Genomic DNA, 25,572 nt, shown 5'->3' with positions numbered 1-25,572 from the left:
ATAGTAGGAATCGAATGGCGGCTTCCGATTGGATGGTATATTTTTTTCATAATAAGTGTAAATGAAGTACCGTGTGCCACCAATAAAGAACTAATATGACTGAACCGTACCATTTTCTACATCCAGCTCACTGATTCAGAAAAGATGGATGTTGATTCCGAATTCTAGCAGAAAATTACCACCATAAATCCAACACTCCAACCAGGGCGAAGAACAAATGAGAGTACATCAATCGGCAATAATTACGACATGGTGGCACACATGTAGCTACGCTAATGAGAAATCAACATAGCCAACCGTCTTTTGTTCGTCTGTTTGGTCACTCTTATTCATGTGGGGCTAATAAATCACAACGCTTGCTTCTGCGGATCCATCAGTACGAATCGCAATTTTCCACTAAGAAACCAAACGGCAGCAATATGCTACCTTCGGCGCAGTCCCGACTGGTGGTTCCGATAGTTCTTGTAGGTCTTCATCTCACCCTGACCACGACGATGATCGACTTCGAAGAGGCTGTGAATCTCCCAAATTGGTTGACCAACGAAAGCATCCTAGTTCAAATTGACGCCATCTTCAATCGTATCTCACACATCGATTTTGTGCTGGATGATCGTTCGATCGATCGTGTACAACAGATGGACCATCTTGTGAAGCAACTCCACACCAACGACGGACTTTTACGAGGAAAATCGATACGAATCTATCAGGATACGGAAGGCGATGGCTTGAACGGTGTGGATAGTTGCGCTACTGTAGTCGATCACGAGGAAGACGATGATGTTGAACTGATTCATTGGGATCGAGCGTACGATTCGTTTGCGAAGACCTGGGGTCAAAATAAATACAATGGGTATTTGGTGTTTGGAAATTGGCAGACCTTTGATCGGCTGGTTGGGTGCTTGCTGGATCCGATAGGGACTTATTTGGTAGTGGTGGTTGATCAAATTGAACCGGCTGAAGTGGCTCAGTTGCTACGATCGATCTGGACCAAGGACGGAGCATTTCGTGTATTCGCACTGGTCGGGGATCGCATGTTTGGGTTCGATCCGTTCGAAAAGGTGGAAGCCGGGTACGGCATATTAAGAGAAATTACTAATTCAGAAAAGTTGCCTGAACTACCCACTGTTAACTTTAATGGCTATCCACTGAGGATCGAAATTTTCTGGTCCTCGTATTCGGTACCGTTTAACGTGAGTAGACCATACAACGATTTTGTCGGCCCGGATGCCGAAGTTGGCCGCGCGCTTGCCAAGGCTTTGAATTTCACTCGTATGTAAGATTTCTCAGAATCTAAGAAAAAAAACTAATTTCATGTTTGTATTATTTTAGCGGTCTACATTCGTCCGGACACTGATAATTTCGGGAGCAAGCTTCCAAACGGAAGCTTCAACGGAGTAATAGGACGTGTGTCCCGACGTGAAAGTGATGTCGCTTTCGTTGGATTTTTCGTCAAAGACTACTTCAGTCGGGACATTGAGTTCACGGCCGGGGTGTACGGCGATGACCTGTGCTGCATAGTAAAGAAAGCTAGCAGAATACCGGAATATCTGCTCCCAATTACAATTTTCCCTTCGGACCTATGGGGTGTCTTGTTTCTAGTGGGAATAATTTTCGCCTTCATATGGGTAGCGATTCGCGGCGCAATTCGACTAGTTGCTAACGTTCGCAGGCAATTGAATCAACGTCAACAATTAGACGAGTTGTTCAACTTATCTCTTGATACTCGTAATGCTTCCCATTGTCGAAAAGTGATTCAGATATTTATCGACACTTACATCATTTGGCTGAGTGCACCGTTCGGAAGGTTTAGTCGATCGGGCGTCGAACGTATGATGCTTTTCGGTATGATGCTGATCAGCGTTATTTTCGTGTCTATGTTCCAATCCAGTTTGTCTTCTGTGTTCCTCAATCCGCTATACTACAAAGATGTTGATACTCTTGATCAGCTCGAAAAGTCCGGGATGAAGATTGTTGTCAAGTACAGAGGATTCATGGACGACGTATTTCCGGCTAACAATACCCCTACTATGGACGCACTGCGGAACAACATGGTCTTCGAGACGTACCCGGGATCGATGCCAGCCCGTGTCGCCAAATATGGGGGAATCGCCACGGTCACCCGAAAATCGACCCTATCCCTGGATAATGCGATATACTTAACAACCCAACAGCTCCACATGGTTCGCGAGTGTCCCCGCATTTACAACCTGGCTTACGTAGTGGCACACCATTCGGTGTTTCTAGACCGGTTCAATGCGATGATCATGAGACTGTTCGACGGAGGTCTGATTGAACACTGGATCACGGAGATGAACTTCAACGTTACCATCAGGGATTGGGAACAGATCAGGAGATCATTTGGGACAAACTTTAAAATCCTGACGCTGGTGGACATGCAGTTCCCATTCTATCTGTTGGCTATCGGACTGTTTCTAAGCACAATCGTGTTCATAGCAGAACTTGTGCATCACAAATTGCAACAGACATGAGACAGATGCATACAATGAATGGATTTCTTTTCGTTCCAGTACAATTGATGATCGACACTATTCCAAATAGTTACAGTTATACCCAGTATTAGAGGTACAACGGAAAATCACATCTTGCTTGTTGGTTGATAACGTCAGTTGTTTAGCGGATCAAAATATAATAAAGGTGTTGTTAATGCTTACAGTTGATTGGAATAAATCACACGATAACTCCTATTTTTTCTGTTCATATATATTCATCTTACAATTGTGGTAGCATAATTATGAATTCTCAGAATTATAACCGGTTAAAGTTCATCATAACTGCCTATGATTGATCCGGCCCGGATACACTTTCAACAACTTACCTCTCATCTCCTCTGCGCTACAGAAAGTGCTCCGAACTTCCGCTACGGTCTCCTTCTCCGGAACTCTCGTCACGACCATTGTTGCTATTGTTGCTGTTATTGTTACCATTATCATTATTGTTACTATTGTTATTATTATCGTTATTGCTATTTCCTCCGTTGTCGGCAGCCGAAGCTTCTGCCGCTGAGCCAGCCGGCCCCCGACGATTTCGCAGTGAGTGGATGCATGCCAGCATCCGAATCATGAACGAAGCCGGCACCGTAATCGTATCTTTGGTTTCCTCTAGCATAACCGCGTTGCGTTCCATGAGCTGAAAAATGAGGTGAACAATATACATAGTAGAATAACATTTTTATTGAAACTACTGTTGGTTTTTTAATGTTTAGCCCCGTACCAATGAATTTCAATCATAAGAGCCATGGTCGAGTTATTACAGTAGTGCAGCGGTTCTCAACCTGGGGTACATGTACCCCTGGGGGTACCTTTGCTGGCCTTAGGGGGTACCTCGAACGTAAATGCGTAATGGCGGATGAATAAAAATTTCAATAAAAAACTTTTTGATAAAGTTCTGACAATTTTTTATTCTAAGACTTTGTATTGTACATAATATGCATGGCGATCAGTAAATCGAAATTTTTGAATCCTGAATCTTTTTATCCCAAGGACAGTGTATGAAGGACTGTGACACAATGTCGTTAAAAAATCTTCAATGGAATCTACCATCGAGACAAAATGTTGAATAATATGTAAGGAATATATTTCTGAATTAAAATCAAGAATCTGAAGGCGAAAACCTTTATTTGAGAGACATAAAGACCTTTTTTGGGAAGCTCAGTAGCTTCGTTGCAAGAGGTTTGGAATCCCCCTATTAAAAGGCTTGGAGGCCTCCTCCCATGAGGCTTAGAAGTCTCTTTTCAAGAGGCTCTGAAGACTCCTTTCAAGAGGCTCGGAAGCCTCCTCTCAGAAGGCTCGGAAGCCTCCTGTAAAAAGGCTCGGAAGACTCCCTTCAAGAGACTAGAAATACTTCCTTCAAAAGGCTCAGAATTCTTTCAAGAGGCCGGTGTTGAACTTAATCTATAGTTTAAAAAACACATTAATAAAGATTAAAAAAAAAATCTTTCAAGAGGCGTGGAAGTTTCCTTCCATGATGCTCGGAGACCTCATTTCAAGAGGCATGGAAGCCTTCTTTCAAGAGGCGTGGAAGCCTTCTTTCAAGAGCTCGGAAGCCTCATTTCAAGAGGCTCGGAAGCCTCTTTTCAAGAGGCTCGGAAGCCTCCTTTCAATAGGCTCGGAAGCCTCCTTTCAAGAGACTCGAAAGCCTCCTTTCAAGAGGCTCGGAAGCCTTCTTTCAAGAGGCTCGGAAGCCTCCTTTCAAGAGGCTCGGAAGCCTCCTTTCAAGAGGCTCGGAAGCCTCCTTTCAAGAGGCTCGGAAGCCTCCTTTCAAGAGGCTCGGAAGCTTCCTTTCAAGAGGCTCGAAAGCTTCCTTTCAAGAGGCTCGAAAGCCTCCTTTCAAGAGGCTCGGAAGCCTCCTTTCAAGAGGCTCGGAAGCCTCCTTTCAAGAGGCTCGGAAGCCTCCTTTCAAGAGGCTCGGAAGCCTCCTTTCAAGAGGCTCGGAAGCCTCCTTTCAAGAGGCTCGGAAGCCTCCTTTCAAGAGGCTCTGAAGCCTCCTTTCAAGAGGCTCTGAAGCCTCCTCTCAGAAGGCTCGGAAGACTCCCTTCAAGAGACTAGAAATACTTCCTTCAAAAGGCTCAGAATTCTTCTTTCAAGAGGCCGGTGTTGAACTTAATCTATAGATTAAAAAACACATTAATAAAGATTAAAAAAAAATCTTTCAAGAGGCGTGGAAGTTCCCTTCCATGATGCTCGGAGACCTCATTTCAAGAGGCATGGAAGCCTTCTTTCAAGAGGCGTGGAAGCCTTCTTTCAAGAGGCGTGGAAGCCTTCTTTCAAGAGCTCGGAAGCCTCATTTCAAGAGGCTCGGAAGCCTCCTTTCAAGAGGCTCGGTAGCCTCTTTTCAAGAGGCTCGGAAGCCTCCTTTCAATAGGCTCGGAAGCCTCCTTTCAAGAGACTCGAAGGCTTCATTTCAAGAGACTCGAAAGCCTCCTTTCAAGAGCCTCTGGAGCATTCTTTCAAGAGGCTCAGGCCTCCTTTCAAGAGGCTCAGAAGCCTCCTTTCAAGAGGCTCGAAGCCTCCTTTCAAGAGGCTCAGCCTCCTTTCAAGAGGCTCAGAAGCCTCCTTTCAAGAGGCCCGGAAGCCTCCTTTCAAGAGGCTCAGGAAGCCTCCTTTCAAGAGGCTCAGAAGCCTCCTTTCAAGAGGCTCAGGAAGCCTCCTTTCAAGAGGCTCAGGAAGCCTTCTTTCAAGAGGCTCAGAAGCCTCCTTTCAATAAGCTCATAAGACTCCTTTCAAGAGGCTCAGAAGCCGCCTTTCAAGAGGCCTCAGAAGCCTCCTTTCAAGAGGCTCAGAAGCTTCCTTTCAAGAGGCCTCAAAGCTTATTTCAAGAGGCTCGAAAGTCTCCTTTCAAGAGGCCTGGAAGCCTCCTTTCAAGAGGCTCGGAAGCCTCCTTTCAAAAGCCTCCTTTCAAGAGGCTCGGAAGCCTCCTTTCAAGAGGCTCGGAAGCCTCCTTTCAAGAGGCTCGGAAGCCTCCTTTCAAGAGGCTCGGAAGACTCCTTTCAAGAGGCTCGGAAGCCTCCTTTCAAGAGGCTCGGAAGCCTCCTTTCAAGAGGCTCGGAAGCCTCCTTTCAAGAGGCCCGGAAGCCTCCTTTCAAGAGGCCCGGAAGACTCCTTCCAAAAGACTGGAAAGACTCCCTTCAAAAGGCTCAGAATTCTTCTTTCAAGAGGCCGGTGTTGAACTTAATCTATAGATTAAAAAACACATAAATAAAGATTTAAAAAAAATCTTTCAAGAGGCGTGGAAGTTTCCTTCCATGATGCCCGGAGACCTCATTTCAAGAGGCATGGAAGCCTTTTTTCAAGAGACATGGAAGCCTTCTTTCAAGAGCTCGGAAGCCTCCTTTCAAGAGGCTCGGAAGCCTCCTTTCAAGAGGCTCGGAAGCCTCCTTTCAAGAGGCTCGGAAGCCTCCTTTCAAGAGGCTCGGAAGCCTCCTTTCAAGAGGCTCGGAAGCCTCCTTTCAAGAGACTCGAAAGCCTCCTTTCAAGAGGCTCGGAAGCCTCCTTTCAAGAGGCTCGGAAGCCTCCTTTCAAGAGGCTCGGAAGCCTCCTTTCAAGAGGCCTGGAAGCCTCCTTTCAGGAGGTCAGAGGCCTCCTTTAAAAAACTCGGATGCCTCCATTCAAGAGACTCGGAAGCCTCCTTTCAAGAGGCTCAGAAGCCTCCTTTCAAGAGGCTCAGAAGCCTCCTTTCAAGAGGCTCAGAAGCGTCCTTTCAAGAGGCTCAGAAGCCTCCTTTCAAGAGGCCTGGAAGTCTCCTTTCAAGAGGCCTGGAAGTCTCCTTTCAAGAGGCTCAGAAGCCTCCTTTCAAGAGGCTCAGAAGCCTCTTTTTAAGAGGCTCAGGAGCCTCTTTCAAGAGGCTTCGAAGTCTCCTTTCAAGAGGCTCGGAAGCCTCCTTTCAAGAGGCTCGGAAGCCTCCTTTCAAGAGGCTCACAAGCCTCCTTTCAAGAGGCTCGGAAGCCTCCTTTCAAGAGGCTCGGAAGCCTCCTTTCAAGAGGCTCGGAAGCCTCCTTTCAAGAGGCTCGGAAGCCTCCTTTCAAGAGGCTCGGAAGCCTCCTTTCAAGAGGCTCGGAAGCCTCCTTTCAAGAGGCTCGGAAGCCTCCTTTCAAGATACTCGGAGACCTCCTTTCAAGAGGATAAAAATACTTTCGAGAGGTTCAGAAGCCTTGTTTCAAGAAACTCGAAGGCCTCCTTTATGTGGCCCGAACGCCTCTTTTCCAGAAGCTCGAAAGCCTACTTTCAAAAACCTCAAAAGCCTTTTTTCAAGAGTTATGGAAAATCTCCGTTCAAGGGAACGAGAAACATCTTTTCAACATGCTCAGGAACCTCCTTTTAAGAGGCTCGGAAAGCTCCAAGCAGGGTTACTGGAAATCGCATCAAGTATCTCGCATTCACTCATATTTTGCGAACGGAATCGGAAAAGAACGATAAACTATGCATCCCGAATGAACCGCATAAAATATATCTTCCCAAAGCTGACGAGTGAAATCCTGTATGAATATGCTTCGTATTTATTCGTACTGCATTAGCTTTGTGTTTGATTCATCACCATGTGGTGAGTGACTCTGGTGTGTGCAAAAGTGTTGTACTGTTCGTACTGCTTTTGCATCGGCCTCGATTTATCTCCAGCAGATTTTGGAGATTTGCGATCGGATGTGATGATGAGTGGTGATGATGATAGAAAATTTGAATCATCACGGTGTGCCGGCAAACATAGCAACGGACAGCAAGCGATGCGGATGAAGAATGGGAGTGGAGGTATGGGAGGTATGGAGCGAGGATCAAATGATATCGCTGCTCGTCGTAGTTTACCATAGATTACTGATAGCATGACAAATTGAACGTAATTTAATTATTGCTATATGCCTACGTGCTTATGTAAGTTTCTATTGAGATTGTTATGCGGATATATTATTTAATACTAGTAAACATGGCTTAGCATTTTTGCATTTCTTATTAAGAACAAAAACAGAGTGTGCTGTGCATCATTCTACCACATTGGTTTATGTGATTAGCACTGTTCAAAGAATTTAATTAAGTATTCTAATGCATGGAAGAAATTATGAATTGGGGTAAAGTAAAACATTACCCAAGATTTCAACGTGATAGCAAAGACATATTCCAACAGGTTTTCGATATGTTGGCACCAAACGTCTTAGATTTCTAAAATAGGGCGCGGAGTGCTTCTTCCAATTTGTTTTCAGGGAGCCTGTACTATAGAAGTGGTGCTGTTTAGAAGAGATGACGCCATACCATTTAAAGTATAATTTCCTTGTATGGACAAATCACTTATTCTCACCAACTACGCATCGATATAAAATTCGGATAAAAAATGCATGAAATATTTAATAGTTTTTTTGTACAACTGACTCATTCTTCAGTTCAAAACAATAAAAAAGCTTTAATTGTGTCTCCATACCAAACTCTAGTTATTTACTTTAAATTCCTTCAAGGCAGTTCTCCACCTCGTGTGTGTGGAAGGAATATAGAAAATTTACTATATTAAACAGTAGATATAACTAGTGTTTAAGCTGAACCACATTGATACAAATACGCAACAACATAACACCATCTGTCACCTGGTAATGTATATTTGCAATTATATCATCATGTGTAGTAGCTGTTGAAATGTTTTAAATGGCCGCAGCAGAATTTTTACTAGAATGCAATTGACGACGTTCTATACTGCCGTTCTACGCATAATTGTCCCATGTTACGATTGATGAAAAAATCCAAACTCGAGTCAATTTGTCCCACTAATTTTAGAATCGATTGGATCTTGAATTTTAACAAATATTTTTTGAATGTTATGAGCTTAGGCAACACTTTTCCAGGACATAAAACGAATCACTACTTATTTAAACGGTGTTCAGTCTCAATGAATCGCCTGCTTTGAGCGTGCTTACAGCGGCACACTAGGAGTTAACTTTTGGAAATCAGTATGGCGAAAGGCATCTAATGGTTAATATCTCGAAAATAAGCACCCTAATCGAAAAAATATTTGGTAGGCGTAGTAGCGGACAACTTCCTACATAACTGGTACCAAATAGTTTTTCGTGAAAAGTTCCTACTGGTGAGAAAACCCGCGTTAGATGTCTTTCGCCATACAAATTTCTGGTGGTTAACTCATGCTGGCTGTTTTGTGCATATACTATAGCGCCTGGATGTGACAGTGGCGGGTAGAAAATCAGCCATTGCCAATAATTCATTATCATCAAACAACAACTTAATTTTTTCAGTGGGACAAATTGACTCGAGTTTGAGATTTTTTATCAAAGGTAACATGGGACAATTATGCGAAGAGATCGTAGTATGCTATTCAAGATAACGGACGCATATTTTTTATCTCCTGCCAAAATTTCAAATTTTCTCTGTTTCTAACTGAAAAAATTCAAGAATCGAGCAAATAATTATGCCAATACTCACTCCAAAAAACGAAGTATCTTTGAGAATCCTGGAATCTGATCGGAGGAGCGGACAGGACAGTAGGCAAGGTCGTTCAAGGATCAGTTTCGATCGAGACGTGGCTTCGGACGAGAGACCCCTCTGTGAATTGGTGTTCCAATTCATTAATCGAATTACTCGGTCAAGAAAGCCTGAGTGACGGGTGGATTGAATTCATCAAAAATGATACCCAAGATGATGCGTTCAACCTCTGTATCCTTCAGAATTCTACTTTTGTATCGGTACATCGGCGAGTTTAGTCTGGTGCTCTGTTGGTGAGTTATAGGGCGTTTCCACTTCTAGCAGGCATGTCTTGCCACCCGAGGTAAGTGGATTTATTTTCCAGTTAAACATGAGTGATCTAGTAATTGATGTATGCCATAAAGGGCTTTTGCCGCAAGCAATCAGGCAAACGATGTCTGTTGCTACTATGTTAGGGATATGATGCCCGCTATTAAAGAATCGTCAATCAGCGCCGGTCAAATTGATTTGAAACTAGCATGGCGTACAATTTAAACATCTATTTCATGGTCTACACAAGGCTACTGGGCCTTTAATTCATCATGACCTATCATTAAGTTACACATAAGAAAAATAATTCAATTGTTTTATTTCCTGTTAGAGAACAATGTAAAGCAAGTTGGCGAAATGTAGTTAAGGTTCGATTTCCCAAAATTAGGCATCTTCTTCGAAAAAATATTTGTAGGCGTAGTAACAAATAACTTCCACCATAACTGGTACCAAATAGCTTTTCGTGAAAAGTTCCTTCTTTTGAAAGGACCAGCGTCAGATGTCTTTCGTCGATTTCTGGCGGTTCATTCATACCGGTTATTAAATAGCTTTTGCACATATACGTTGGTAATTCATTCCATGTTTCCAAAACAAAAAAAGAGTTTGCGAAGTATTGTAAAATATTGCAGGCCAGTTTTTCATTTCGGAGATTATTTTAAACAAAATGTGAATATGCCATTATATTTTAACAAAATGCCAAAATTTCCTTCAAATAAATATTACACCATTTTCCTAGAATTTGTCATAGTTAGTGCGTATGATACCCCAATTGATTGCAAATTTGCAGGAGCGTGCTGATGATGCCTCTACCGTTAGTGTCTGGAGTCGTAAAGCTATGAACAATTTTAGTTTCTTTTACTTTTTCCTTATATGTTGTTTTTAATATGTAAAAGCAATTAGATATGGTTTCAAAAAACATTATATGAATAGTTCTCAAATAACAAATTATTAACTGTTCATAAATAGACATGAGGACGTTTCTAATGAAGGGCTTTCTTTTTTGAATATATGGTTTTTCAAAGATGGTATCTGGGGAAAGCTAGACATTTTCACTAGAGTTTTCCGGGAAAGCAGATTAAAAAATAAATAAGTTCTTTCGTCCGACCCAAATTAAATACGAGTTTAAACCTATCAGACAGACTCATTGTGCCGGAAAATATGGAGATGCTGTAAGTACAAATATGGTATAATTTTATCGTCTTATGAGTTTTTGCTTGTTTTTCATCCCTTTGTTTCTTTTTCTCGTTCCAGAGAGCGAGAAATGGCGCTTAAACCTAGGCCTACATGTGCACTGATGTGCATAAGTATTCGTCATGTTTTCATAGTATTCTATCTGAATTTATGCGACTACTTTTGCCCATCAGTTTATAAGCCAGGGCAGTAGACTAAAAACTATGTCCCATCCCAAGACGACGAGGACCCAAGGAGTTTACATTAAGCTTCTAAGCAAATTCACTCCCAAAGATTCGTCAATCATCTTCCCTCTTGAATGTGAAACGGTTGGTACGGCTGTCCCCGTTTCTTCCTTCCGTAGATTCAAAACTCTTCGTTGATCATGGGGAGTTATGAATTGTTTCCCAAATTCAATCCTGGCAGTGGGCCTGGTCGTTTCAATACTTGTGTCATATTTATGATATGCTGCAAATATTAATGCAGACAATAAAATGCTCGGGAACACAACCGACATTTCCAGGATGCTTTTCAATACTGGCTGTGCATGTGCTAAGACAAGACAAGACAAGACAAAGGTAACATGGGACAATTATGCGTAGAACGGCAGTATAGTGACAGTCTTATGAAAAAATAAAAGACCTAAAAGACTTTTTTTTTACTCAAGTCAAATATCGGTACCGAACCAACATGTATTCCTCAAATAACTTAACCTGCATTCAACAAAATGATTTCCAGGAAATAGCTACAGGACAATTTATTGACCAAATTAACCAAAAATCCATTTGGTTTTTAAAAACAGATAAGAACCATTTATATGATGGAAGTAAGTTCAGTCTGCAATTCAATAATTTTACGGCGCTAGTGTATAGGCACTGATGGAACTGGGACGTGATGGGCCACGTGACCCTCCAAATTGAATTTTCATTCTGAAATTTGATTATATATGTACATCAATTTTGATAATCATCATCAATAATCATCAACAAAACTGCAAAAAAATGTTTTTCATTGATAATGCGGTTTCCGACTACGACTCTTCACTAAAAAATGTAACGTGCCTTGTTTTGAGTTGTTTTACGTAAAACCTCCTTTTTAAACATCTTTTATTTATCTTTGTTGTTACTGAAATTGCGCTTGCAAGGCAGTGGCAAATATATTGCCACCAGTGTTGTCCCGCTTGCAAGGCAGTGCCACCAATTTTATAATGTTTCTGAACTGTTTGATGTATAACGAACATACATTCGAGTTTAATACCATGTAAACAGTGAGTTTTTGTTGTTTTTGTTAATTTATTGTTTAGTTTCGCCTCCCTATAAATGGTTAAGGGCCGATTTCTTCACCTCCGCTTAGTGCCTAAACCAAGTTTAGGCATATGGGTAAGCACCGCTTAAGAGTTAAGCGGAGGTGAAGAAATTGGCGTATAAGTTTCGACCCCATTACGTCGTCGCACATACGCTAGCGCTGTCAATCGGATGCATACCTAAACTCATCTTCAACTAGAAGCCCTAGATCTCACAAATAACTTTGAAGAAGACTGTATGCGTCTATGTCTTAAGTTTGAAGCGAAATTAACAATAATTAACGCCCACATGTACTAAATACAAAGCGCGTGTTCTCGCGCTTCAAATGTTTCGAAAAGCTAACGCAGAACCTCTAGGTTTATATCCATAAGAGAATCCTGTGTAACGCTCCCTACAACTTCCAATCATACCCAATCATCATCACTCGCGATGCGTTTTGGCGATCCATCGCTCGTGATGCAATCAACAAAGAATGCGATGAACACTTTATACGCAAAGCTAGAATCCGTGCAGATACGAGTAACTGGTGAGTGCCGTTTGCTTCCAATTTGCAGATATTGGTAACTCAGTGATTGGCAAAAGCACGGATGAAAAGGGAAGCCCAAAATGTATGGTTTGGTTCATTGCGTATCGTGTTCTCATGTGTGACGAAGACATACGAACACAAGTTGTGGTATTCATAACTGAGCGGCATCTCAAGCGAAAGATGATGCTATGTAGGAATCAGTAACCCTGGCTCCAAGAGTCCTCAAAGTCTTGTAGGAAGCTTGATGTATAAACATAATTTGAATTGGAAAGTTTCACGGAACAACGAACATTTCAGACAACTTTTCGGAGAGCCATTCCAAGTAATAATTTGGTTTTACAATGTTCTTGCAGATATCGATTTACTCTTCAAGCGTGCTGTGCAACCATTATAAGTACAACGATGTTACTAGAGATACATCCTGCCAATTTTCAGGTCCGTTTTGCATATATCTTGAGAGTTACGTTCATTTTTATTTACAGCGAAAAAATAGGGGGTACCTCAATAAATGTGAACGTTCGAAGGGGTACCTCTAATGAAAAAGGTTGAGAACCGCTGCAGTAGTAGAAAATGTGAGAATCATCAGAAATCTATAGGTAACTATCGCTTGTTGACTAAGTTGAAACATTCTGAAGGTTCGTTGCACCAGAGTTATCCTTTAAAACCATTGTAATCTCTTGCAGCGGACGAAAGGCTATTCTGGTGTAAACTACGTCTAAGGAGAAGACTCGGATACAGGGTGTAAAACGGAAATTTCCAAATTCGAGACCGTCACGAAATTATCTTTCGATGGATTTTCGAGATTTGCTCCAGCAATTTGCCAATTCAAACCCGGTGAAAAATTCAGAAATAATCAATCTCGTTCATACATCCCCAACACGGACATCCGTGTTTCAAGCACCTTTGGCGGATCTAGTGATTGCTACAGCAATTTATTCACTAATGTAGCGTTTGTAATGATTCGGATCAACCGTCTATGACGAGTTTCGTACTTTTTTAGGGTAAATCATGTTTTTTGGACACCTGAATATATTTTGGACTTTTGGCTATATTTAGCGGTTTTACGTAGGATTATGTTTTTCCTGAAGATAGGGGGTCATTCTGCATATTCAAATCTGAGATCGTCACGAAAAGTGGTCAGGAAGTATGGGGTAATAACTCAGCCGTCTTTCAACCGTTTTTTGCCTTTCTCGCATTTTTCTATTTATCTTTCGTTAAACAAATAGGAATCATGTGTCTATTTTGCCTCATTCATAATCACATGTCAAGCTAAGTAACAAAATATAGCCAAAAATCCTAAATATATTCAGATGCCTATAATAGCATGTCCCCATCTCTCCATCAATTTGCAATTTTGTTTGTCAACATCAAACTATAAAAAATTTCAATTCTTTCCAAATCCAGTAAAAAATTCAGAACTAATCCCGTTCATGCATCCCCAACACGGACATCAATTCGATGTAAGTTACGGTCATTTCGGCCCATCGCTCAGGATCCGTTTTTTCTGTATTTTGTCTTTTATGCTATGAGAGAGAGCTTGCTCTGGGAAGGACTTGGCGCCACCGCATATCCACATTTACCGTTCATTAGCTTTTCCACATATTTATACATTTATACTTACATCATTTGCCGCCTCCTGATCAAACCGCACCTTTTCTTCGTCCATCGGTAGCCACACCTTGATATCATAATCGATACCAGACGTGGCCAGGATCGGCATCGTCGGGTGTGGCTGAACACAATTCACCACGTGCTGATCGGCTTCCATGAGCATTACCAACCTGCCAGTTGCTCGTTCCCAAGTAAATACATGGCCACAGTCTGAACCGGACATGATATAGTCATTGCCCCAGAAGGTCGCCTCCTTAATCATTGTTCTGTGAATTAGTAAAGCTCAATGTATTTCTCCAATTCAAACAAGTTCGGTCCAAACATCTTACCTTGCGTTGCGATGCCCCACAAACTTCCTTAGTACGTAATCGTAGTTTAAAACCTTTGCTTCGAGATCATTCAGTGCTTTCAGTTCCGCTTCGTATGCAGAATTCTGTCTACTAACAGACTTTTTTCTTTGGTTTAGTTTATGCCCGTCCCCTTGGTCGTCCTCGTAATCATCATCGTCATCATCATCTGCTTCCTGTACTCTGCTCTCCCCTACCCGTGTCGAATCTGCCACGCCTTGTCTCGGTGATCTGGGTCGAGCACCACTCGTCGAAGGTTGTGGTTCTGCCGAACCTTCCCGTCGTTCCACGTCTTCACCCCCAACCCCACTATTGCTACTGCTAGCAAAACTACGGAAGTCATCCACCACATTGGCCAAATCGCTATCGTTGGTTAGCTCATTCGTGTGCGTCAGTCCGATTCGTGTTCTGGGGTCGGCCAACATTCGTGACAGAACCTCGGTCATACGATGCATGATCGTAGCCTGCAGTTGTGGTCGAGCCTGGCCGGCCCCGAATACCCGTGATGCCATCTCGCGGGCCGGACGTGCTTCCGGCCCGGTATCGGACCAATCGCCACGCAAACGCAACCGACGCACCGGCGGTGGACTGTCAATACTATGCTGCGTCTTCGAACCCCGCTTACCCTTTTCAGCACTGCTCGAGGCCTGTGCTGTTGTGACTTCGATGCCCTCCTTCGTCACATCGAACAGGTACAAATGATCGGACGAGTAGTTGACCTACAAAAAGTACTTTTAGTAATGGTTTAAAAATAGTACTCTAAAACACCTACCAGCAAATCACACTCGTCCTGACTATAAGCGACCGAAGTCACCCTGAAAGAACGTTTTTCGATCGATGGATTAGTGAACATCTTGACCGGCACCGTGTGGCGATCATTCGGCGACCCAGGTGAGTTGCAGTCTACCATTTTGAGGAACCTCCGGTCATAGATCCGAACGTTGCTATCGGAACTACCCAGTGCAATGTAATTCATGGAAATCGGTGAAAGGCTCATGGCCGTCACAGCCGAAGGGCTCAAAATAAGGATGTTATCCTTACAGCACGTCTTCAGGCAGCGTGTCATCTTGCGCAGGTCAAATAACCGCACCGTTCCGTCCTCTCCGCAGCTCATGAAGGTCTTGGGTTCTGTTGGAATCGTAGTCACTTCGTACGTCGTCCCATTGCTGTGACAGTTGAAGTAGTTCAAGTTACGTTCGTGAGCTTCCGCGGGTTCCAGGGCAACGTCCTTCAGTTCCGTATAGAGCACGATACCATCGCCGGAGCAGGACACGATTTCCCGATTTCCACTCTGTGGCAGAAACCGAGCACTGAAGATGTTGGCCCTGTGTGTTGTCTTGTGCTGAAAAAGGGTCTGTCCGGTGAACGGACTGCTGATGACGATGTGCTGATCGTCGGAGCCGGACAGTAATAACTGGCCATCGTCGCTCCAGAATACTGTATTGACGCATCCTTTGTGTACTTTTAGGGTTTTCCACAGGTCCAACCGCTGAATGAAGTCCAGACTGTCTGCAAAACGAATGAAAATACATATATTATACCAATTTGGATTGAAATGTTTTCGAGAGTTAGAACGTAACAAATGCAAACAGGTACATATTTGAAGTGTTCTTTGAAATTATTGTTTTCTTGATCTCAGCAACATTCGCGATCAACATTTATTACATAATTTCCCGAAGTAGAAATACTTGACTATCAGGTATCAGAACGTGGGCTCCAGGGGCACGTTCACCTCAATTTGGATGATTTGTGCCATAGCCTTCACAGCCTTTTTCATCACACACCTGACGGAAAAGGAAGTGAACAAAAAGGAAAGGAATTCGCGAAGTCGAAGCAAATTCTGCTCTTCCCTCCTATGGGAAATCCCATTGCTATCTGTCAGAGCTTGAGTGAAACATGGCCGCCATCTCCTCCTCTCTGTTGCTCTACTGTAAACACCCATAAAGAACTGTCATTGTTTGTGTGAAGAATTTTGCTTCGACTTCGCGAATGTGGGTGGGAGAAGAAAGTGAATGTTTGGAAAAGGGCCCTTGAAGAGGGCATACAACGTATATGCGCACAAGAGCCTATTGAGTTCTCCAAAGCCAGAACCACCAACACTAGTGTCACTGATCCTACACAGTATAAAATAATTCAGTTGCAGCAAAAACATCACAAACACTTCGAGAGGAATACATCGGAATCATGCACACTTCTATTCAATTGGAGAGCTCAATAGCTCCTTACAACAACGGGTTATGAACAACAAAATACTCTGAAGGTTCAGGTTTCTGAAGTCAATTTCACTAAGTAAGTGTTTACCAAATATTTGGAAGCGCAATTGTGCATAGACTGGGCATATTAGATGATAAGAAGTTCCATAATCGGATTCACAACTATCACAAACAGAAGATTCAACGCGTTGAATATTTGCCATGTGATAGTTCAGTCGGCAGTGACCTGTCAAGGCCTTGACTAAGACACTGCAATTCTGTTTAGACAGATTAGCTAAATAGCTTGCTACTACCGGAGATGGCTCCCGGATGTACAATTTTGTTTGATGGTATGAATCCAAACTACTCCAATCAATGCCATTTGTGCTGAGTGACAGCCCAAGAGTTGATCAAAAGCTTTACCCAACACTTGGATATTGGAATAGCTGGCTCAGGACCAATAAATTCATGCGATGCTCCATTACGAGCTAACTCATCAGCCAATTCGTTTCCAGTTATGGCCAGGTACCCATATAAGGTGTAAAGTATTAACTGAATTCAGTTCCTCAATTTGAGTTCGACATGCGATTACTAACTTCGACCTTGAGTTGGCCGAGGCGAGAGCTTTAATAGCTGCTTGGCTATCTGAACAGAAGTATATTACTTTGCCTATAATGCGTTGCTGCAGTGCACTCCACATATGATGGCAAATATTTCCGCTTGAAAGACAGTGCAGTATGTACCCAGTGAGTGTGACTGTTCCAATCAGGGCTGGTACACTGTAAACCCGACTGCTGATGGCGGAGGAGGTAACAATTCTTCTATTTATTGCTGTTATTTTTAGTTAATATCTTATAAATTTTGTCTATTGCAGCCCAGGGATCTATAATGTTATCCGCAAACAATAAAGTAGCCTTCAACAAGCCCTAATTCCGACAACCGGCATAAATGCAGTATTTCTTGGTGCAGCTGCTTGTGGTATTTCGCTGATAGGGAAGACAAAGACGTTTCTCGGCAATAAGGAAAGCCTTCCAGCGTTGGTCCCGGAGCAACTAAAGGTATTCTACCGGATATCGGGAAGCCGTAGACGGTGGTCGGTTAAGGGATGCCTTAGATTTCGCGATTGGCTCTGGACGCAGCTGCTGCTATTGCTCTGGACATCGAGACGCCGAATAAGTTTATCTGCTCCGGTAGAAATACCTAAAACTCCGCCCGTTAGCTGAGTTCTTTCGATCAAGGATTGACCATAAATATATACAAGAAAGCACAAGAGAAGCATTGGCGCTTTTGCCCGAACATTTACATTTAATTTATTGTTAATTATGTTTTCACCATGTGCAATAATAAAGATTTTTTCATTAAAAATAATAAACCGCCTAATTGCTTGCATAAGATTTATACTAAATTTCAACTAGCTTTTCAAAATAATAAAGAGTAAAATATACCCGTTTTTTCAAAAATAGTGCCTTGGATAATGGGTAAAAAACACCCCTGAATTTGACGTAAAGGGCCTTTACCCATTAATGAGTAAACGCTGTTTACTCTTTTAATGAGTTGAACTATTTAACTTCATAATGGGTACTTTTTCACCCATTAAAGAGTACTTTGGTGGCACAGTGTAGCGACCGAAGCCACTGAAAATAGTGACTTTAGTGACCAAAGCTGACGAAAAAAGGGACCAAATAGTGACTTTCAGTTGCAAAAAAGTGACCAAATAGTGACTTCCAATTTCGTTTGTAAGTTCGATGAGACGAAATCAAGCGTTTTTGGGTCGAAGGAGAATAATTTTCCCATAATTTGTGGCGGAAAACATCTTTCACTCACAACTTTTATCTCTTAGAACAAACTCAGAAGAGAAACGACCAAGTAAAATTGTATTCCCCTTTCTTTTAACCCCACGGAAATTTTACTCAATATCAGTATATCAGTCAGAAGCAGGACTACTCAAAACTACGCTGCTGGAAGTGAGCGAAATATGGCTATGTTTTTCTTTCACAAAAATGATTTCTCGGCGAAAATTCGCCTGAATGAGCATTCTCTTCTCTTGAAAATGAGTGAAAATTACGATCATTGGATTAGCTGAACACCTACTTTAGAAAGATGCAAAGAATTCTACGATTTGTCACTGGTGCCACGGAAGTTTTTGGAATTTTTAGTGCGACAGGAACAACAGTACGGATCGTTTTGGTAGAAAACGAAACAAGAATTACGAAGATTCATGTACAACGAGCCTGGGATTGAACGCTTGACCTTCTGCTTGTAACGAGGACCATGCTCTCTGAACTTTTAAATAGTTTTCCTACAAAATACGCAGATTTTCCGACTTGCTGCGTATTCATGAACGATTTTTGCTATGGAATTCGACAGCGCATGCAATCTTCAAAATTGGGGAGACTTGATCTCCTTTCTATGATATCTACTCAATAAATATTTTTTTAAGAGCAAACCCTTCATTACATCTGTCAGGGTGGCCACTAGAGTGATTCAAATTTTGACTTTTTTGCTCCCCTATGCTTAAACGATGGCATTTGCCATTTTAATAATCGTCCTAAATTTTTAGCTAATTTGGATGTAATTTGACTGAGCACAAGCAGTTTGAAGCTTGTATGAAAATTACTATGAAAACAGTAACTTTTGTGAAAAACCGTTCCCCATCATTGCCCATTAAACTCTAAAAATGTATGAATACGTTAGCAACATAGGAAATTTAACAAGGGAAAATATCGTCGTTGTTGCTAAACGATTTGATGCTGGTAACAAAAGTTATTAAGGAAATACTGAATTGTGGGAAATTCAATTTAACACGTAAAAGAATAACATCAATATCAATAATAAGCCTTTCTGTATTCTTTATAATTTTGCTCACAAAAGTCAGATTGCTTCGCAACAACAACTGGCTTTCGGGTTAGGATCTATTCTATGATGGCGATGTGTTAAATATTTTCAAATAGATTCTGGGTTGCTTCACGAAACGATCCTTTACATAAGTGGCAATTCTCATAGTAATTTTCATTTAATCTTCAAACGGCACGTGCACAACCAAATTACATCCAAATCAGCTAAAAATTTGGGAGGACTATTAAACTAGCAAAAACAATCGTTTAAGCACAGGGGAGCGAAAAAGTCAAAATTTGAATCACTCTAGTGGCCACTGAACCGGGAAAACCGTGAATTAACCGGGAACTTTGTTGACGCTGAAAATTTTAAAGTTTTGTTTCGACAGACTTGAGAAAAACTATCTAACTGAATTCTTGTCTATTTCTTACGACCGTGGCAAGATCTATAATGACAGTGGATACACCCAATATTTTTTCTACACGGTTGGTATTTGTAAACATTCCGGTTGATCTGATTTTTTACAGCTTTTTAAATACCCTTTAAATTTTCTTTGATTTTTTGTGATTTTTTTCATGGGGTTAACTCATAGTTTCATTAACGCTAAAGGTTCTAATCGACTAAAACCCACCCGGAACTGGTGTATGTTTATCTCTGCAACTCCATCTACGATTTGTGCAAGAGCATGCTTTGCAATGCTATGCTATTTCTTGAAACAATCTTTCTGGATAATTATTATAATATTATATTATTATTTGCATTTTGTTTGAATCCTAGGGTCGAATTATTTTTGTAATTGAATAAATGCACCTTTCATGCTTGCCTTTTTTGTTTTTCTTTAAATGTTGTTATTTTTCTGGAGAAAGCTACATTTTATTTTTGTTTCTGGAAAAATACTTTGCTTGGTAAATTTCGATTTTTTGATCACAGTTCTATCAACAATGTTTTCGTTTGTTTTTCAAATGAAATATTACATTGAAAAATAATTGATGCTTCTCCCAAAAAATCACGTAGAATGTTAAGGTTCTATTGGCAGATCTTTGTCTTGGTTAACGGCTTGCCAATGTGCTAAATGCAGATGCAGAAATGCTCTTAATTAATTTACCATTTAACCATTGGCGTAACTACAGGGGGGCTAGGGGGGGCTATAGCCCCACCTAGAACCAAGTTAGCCCCCCCTAGAATTTTTGCTACTTTACATAAGTATTGCACATATCTAGCTTTCTGATCATATATGGACGTAACTGCAGAATATCATTTTATCAGTTACCTCTCTCTTCAGCAAGTTGATTCTGTTTCATCAAGTTTTCAAACTTCGAACAATTGAACAATTGTGTTGCCTAAAACGGGGATTGTATGACTTGTTGGCGTTGTGTTTCATGCTTTCTCAACCAGGGCTCTTCGATCAATATACTATTATATGCGACGTTGTTTTTCGGTAGTATTTGTTAGTATTTCTGGATACTGTCGAAAGTTTAGAGTTGGTTACCCCTTGGAGACAACATAAAAAATTGATCAAAAATCAATCAAAAAGACAACAGGGTGCTTAGATTGCAATGAATTTCTAACAAGTCTTGATTTGGCAATGGAATTTAATATTGTGCCTTGCAACAAAATGAGAACTTTCGTGATCATTTTCCAAAGCTCTCCTAGATGTGGAAAATTTATCTGCAGTACAAATAGCACGTGTTATCAAAGTATTCATTGCCACAATTCACCACGTGGAGGCCGTATTTAAAAAAATATCAAAGTAGCTTTTTTTCTGGAGGTATGTTTTTCTTAGGCGATTATCTGGCGCTCATTTTGTGTTGCGATCGAAAATAAGCGGAGGTAGTAGATTTTTTTATGAGCGGTATAATAACAAATAATCAATCCTTGAGGATTTTTAAGGTTGCCTAGAGCCTTGTGAGTATTTTTTACAGAAGTATGCGTATGATATCTTGCTTTCTAAAATAATCCTTTAAGGACAATAATCTCAGAATTCATGACTTAACTAACTCGTGTTTTGAAGGGCAAACCATTCTATACAACTTAACACGGAAGCAATACACAACTGTCGTTTTAATTATTTCACGCATGCTAAGACGAAGCAAAGCTGAAATAAAATAACAGTTCTGCGTTGCTTCCGTATTCAGTGGTGTGCCCTTGAAAACACGAATAGATTTAAATTTGGATTCCGGGAGGCTTGTTCTTAGAAATGCATGGCATTTTTGAAGAGATTGTAAAAAAACCTTTCGACAATGTGGTATCCAAGTACAACGTATCGTATGGACATTTTGAAGGCATACAAGGCAGATTTGTCTGGTAAAGTGTTTTAAGGATGTTGTTGCTATTTTCCAAAAAAATGAATTTACAATAATCCTGCTAGGTTTCAAGAGATTCGAAAAAAGCTCGACAAATCCTGATGTTTCAAGGAGAGGTAACTAAAATGTAAATGAGAAAGAACTTAAAATTCCTTTGAATGGATATATATAACAGCCTTCTTTCGCTTTGCAAAGCTCCTGTTTTACATATCAAAGTTTTTGGGAAACCTACACAACATTTCTAGATTTTCATATTGTTGTAACTACACTCTCTGAATTCCAGTGAGTGACGCATGTGAAGTCGACAGCATGTAATCGTTAAGCAATAATAAACGTTCTGATGAGAAGTGTTTAAGACAGCAAACCGTTCACTACTTTTTAATATGACTCCCCACCGAAATGCCAAACTTTTTACTAGTTGTTACACATATCAGGGTCACTGGATGTGTTGAAAATGCTGTCTGGTAGGTCAACTTCCCGAGTAACACACATATTGTACAGTAGTTTTTGTAACCCATATACAACTAGTTTGAATCATATTTGGGTTGCTGCAACCAAATCAGACTGAATTATGTTGGACAGCGTTGAGAGTAAAAGATAACTTTTATGTGTGTGACTTGAATAGAACAACTGAAAAAAAGTTAGCCCCCCCTAGAATTTTTCCTTAGTTACGCCCATGCATTTAACAGTTACTATTAGAATGGTCAAGTTGAACGGTAAAGATGTAAACAATCTGGAATTGAACCCATGGCTTTCTGCGTATTGAGCCTTGTGCCTTGTGAACGTCAAGCCTGCCTCTATAAAAAGTGTCACAGCGGAAAATGCTTATTGAGTGCTTTATTAACACATTACCGTGGTCTTTATTAGTCGTACGGTAAAATTCGAGGCTACAAAGCCAGACCATTTGAAGGTGGCTGGGTTCGATTCCCGGTGCCAGACTTGGAAATTTTCGAGTTGGAACTTGTTTTCGACTACTCTGGGCAAACAGTATCATCGTGTTAGTCTAATAATGTCCCAGTGGGGAATGTAAAAATGCTAATAAAAAGAAGTGGATAAACTCATTACCATATTGTTTTTCTTCTTTGATTTATTTGAGATGTATTGGAATATATTCCAATTCCATATATTTTGATAATAAATTTGAATTACATGATCAGAAATAGGACGTAAAAACGTTGCATAAAACAAGCATGGTTGTTCCACAGATAGATTGAGTTTTAAAGATTGAGTTTTAAAAAAAATTGAAATCGACAGGTCACCTGATTACATGATTGTATACCAATTTATAAATTGTGACGTAAAAAATCCCTCTGTTTTGGCTTTTCTGGTCATAGAATTTATAAAGCGGAGTGATTCTACAACATCCGACGTTTCGACTCTTGGTGACCAGAAAAGCCAAAACAGAGGGATTTTTTGTTATCTACCCTGGTCGTTCCCAATATAAATTGTGACGTAAAACACCTTCAATTAGCTACTGGTGAAATGCCAATAAGAGCAGCGAGTTAGCCGTGCGGTAAGACGCGCGACTACAAAGCAAGACCATGCTGAGGGTGGCTGGGTTCGATTCCCGGTGCCGGTCTAGGCAATTTTCGGATTAGAAATTGTCTCGACTTCCCTGGGCATAAAAGTATCATCGTGTTAGCCTGTTACGAATGCAAAAATGGTAACTTGGCTTAGAAACCTCGCAGTTAATAACTGTGGAAGTGCTTAATGAACACTAAGCTGCGAGGCGGCTCTGTCCCAGTGTGGGGATGTAATGCCAATAAGAAGAAGAAGAAGAAGCAGCGAGTTAAATGGCTGGCGAAGTTTCTGAGCGATCATTTTTCCAAGATCCGTAATTTCATTTCTGCCATGAACAAAGCATCATCCGATGAATACATAAAGCTTAATAAAATAATCTTGGTCAATAGTTTTAAAATAGTTGAAAATAGTGACTTTTTGCGAGAAAAAGTGACTTTAGTGACTTGAGGTCGAAAAAAGAGACTTTTTAGTGAGTAGGCCGAAAAAAGTGACCAAGTCACTAAAAAGTGACCCGCTACCAGGCCTGCAATCTCAGCTCACGCGAATAGACGCCTGCACCTGCACTACCTTCGAGGAGGGAGCCGTCAGTGTAACAAACAATGCTGTCCGACATATTTCTCTCCAAATAGCCAGATGTCCACTCATCCTGCGAGGGGAATTGTGTTGAAAATGTCCTATAAGGAAAACTACTAACGTGTGTGAGATCACTTGGAGCAAGAAAAATTTTGTCCCAATAAACCATAAACGGTAACAACGAAGTGTGTGTAAACCGCGGTTTACAGGATTCTCTTCCATAAAACCGAGTACCCATAGTCAGTAAGTACAAGAAAATGCTTCTTGTTTGTGGGGCCACGTCGAAGAGAACTTCGAGAGCAGCCGTGGGAGTTGAAGAGAACGCACCAGTCATTGCCATTAGGCACATCCTTTGAAGATGGCCTAATTTAGACTGAATTGTCCCTTTCTTCCCCTCTTTTGCCACCATACAAGACATCCATAAGCCAAAATTGGTCGTACAACTATAATGTAAATCCATTTGATATATTTGTGTTTAAGACCCCAAGTTTTACCAAAGGTTCGTCGGCATTGGCCGAAAGCCATACACGCCTTTTTGATTCTAAACTCAATGTTAGGAGTCCAGGAAAGCTTTAAATCCAAAATTAGACCCACATACTCTACCTGATCAGTTACATTGATTTCAGAACCAAAAAGATGTAATGGACGAATACCATTACGGTTACGTTTTTCTGTGAAAAGAACTATAGATGTTTTATTCGGATTAACCGAAAGGCCATATTGGCGACACCAACTTTCAACTACCTGAAGAGCGTTTTGCATCAGGTCGAATAAGGTAGTAATGCACAAACCCGCTATCAATGTTAGATGGTCGTCGGCAAATCCATAGGTAGGAAAACCGCCATTATTGAGTAACCTCAATAGCGTATCTGCAACGAGATTCCACAAAAGTGGAGATAATACTCCCCCTTGAAGGCATCCGCAGACACTTAATTTCCTAATCGCTGCTTGACGTAATGTCGAGTAGAGATGTCGGTTTTTAAGCATCTGGTGAATCCATTTGGTAATAATATTAGGTAGCCCATGACAATGTGCGGCTTTCAATATTGCATCGAAAGACACGTAGTCGAAAGCACCTTCAATATCTAAGAAAGCACCCAAGCACGATTGCTTTTGAGCGAATGCTTTCTCGATATCGTACACAACCTTGTGTAGAAGAGTCACGGTGGACTTTCCAGATTGGTAAGCATGTTGATTAACATGAAGAGGCATGTTTGCCAAACAGTCATCACGAATGTGATGATCGATAATACGTTCTAAGCATTTCAGAAGAAATGAGGTCAGACTGATGGGTCTAAAACTCTTTGCTTCTTCATACGAAGCACGTCCTCCTTTTGGGATAAACTTTACAGTGACATCCCGCCAGGATATGGGAATATACCCAGAAGCAAAACTGCATACTAAAAGCTTTTCCAAACATGTTTGATATGCTCAAAACCTCTCTGAAGTAGAACGGGATAAATCCCATTCTCTCCTGGAGATTTGTAGGGATCAAAACTGTTAAGTGCCCATTGAATCGATTCAGTAGTTATGATTCTACGTGCTGGAGCCCAAGAACCATAGCTACATGAAAAGACATCAGGATCATCCGAAGATGTTATATCGACACATCCAGGGAAGTGCGTATAAAATAAGTGCTCTAACGATTCTTCATCAGAAGAAGTGTAGTCGCCATTTGGCTTGCGAATTTCGCCAACTTGGAAATCCTTGGATCTCGCAAGAATTTTATTCAATCGACTGGCTTCACTCAAATTGGAAACATTTGCTCAAAGGTTTTTCCAGCCGGATCGTTCAGCAGATCGTGGAGCCTTCTTGTAAGCTTTGCGAGCCAACTTGAAAGAATCCGTCCCTGCTAAATGGCGTCTGTTCCAACTCCTTCTACACTGCTTCCTTAGCTTAGCCAAACTGGAATTCCACCACGGGGTTCCTTTTGAGGTTTGCACAGAACGCAAGG

At 41.2% G+C, this 25,572-nt stretch overlaps 2 protein-coding genes across 4 annotated transcripts in view; one reads left to right on the top strand and one right to left on the bottom strand.

The window, feature by feature from the left end:
• The first annotated feature begins 243 nt into the window (after positions 1-243).
• Positions 244-2,512, top strand: LOC134207747 (uncharacterized). The gene is made up of 2 exons (XM_062683608.1): positions 244-1,269; positions 1,330-2,512. The coding sequence occupies exons 1-2, from the start codon at positions 276-278 to the stop codon at positions 2,487-2,489; spliced, it is 2,154 nt and encodes a 717-aa protein (XP_062539592.1). The 5' UTR covers positions 244-275; the 3' UTR covers positions 2,490-2,512.
• Positions 2,513-2,703: 191 nt separating this feature from the next.
• The window catches only part of LOC134207748 (DDB1- and CUL4-associated factor 6-like), a 40,422-nt gene continuing 17,553 nt past the window's right edge, over positions 2,704-25,572 (bottom strand). For all 3 annotated transcript variants that reach the window (XM_062683609.1, XM_062683611.1, XM_062683610.1), the window contains 4 exons: positions 14,967-15,703; positions 14,177-14,913; positions 13,858-14,113; positions 2,704-3,147 (listed from right to left, as the gene is read on the bottom strand). In XM_062683609.1, coding sequence (XP_062539593.1) covers positions 2,854-3,147; positions 13,858-14,113; positions 14,177-14,913; positions 14,967-15,703 — 2,024 coding nt within the window. In that variant the 3' untranslated portion in view covers positions 2,704-2,853. The remainder of the gene's footprint in view (positions 3,148-13,857; positions 14,114-14,176; positions 14,914-14,966; positions 15,704-25,572) is intronic.

This window comes from Armigeres subalbatus, chromosome 1, assembly GCF_024139115.2.
Source record: "Armigeres subalbatus isolate Guangzhou_Male chromosome 1, GZ_Asu_2, whole genome shotgun sequence".
Classification (NCBI taxonomy): Eukaryota; Metazoa; Arthropoda; class Insecta; order Diptera; family Culicidae; genus Armigeres; species Armigeres subalbatus.
This window is presented reverse-complemented; position numbering and strand designations above follow the sequence as displayed.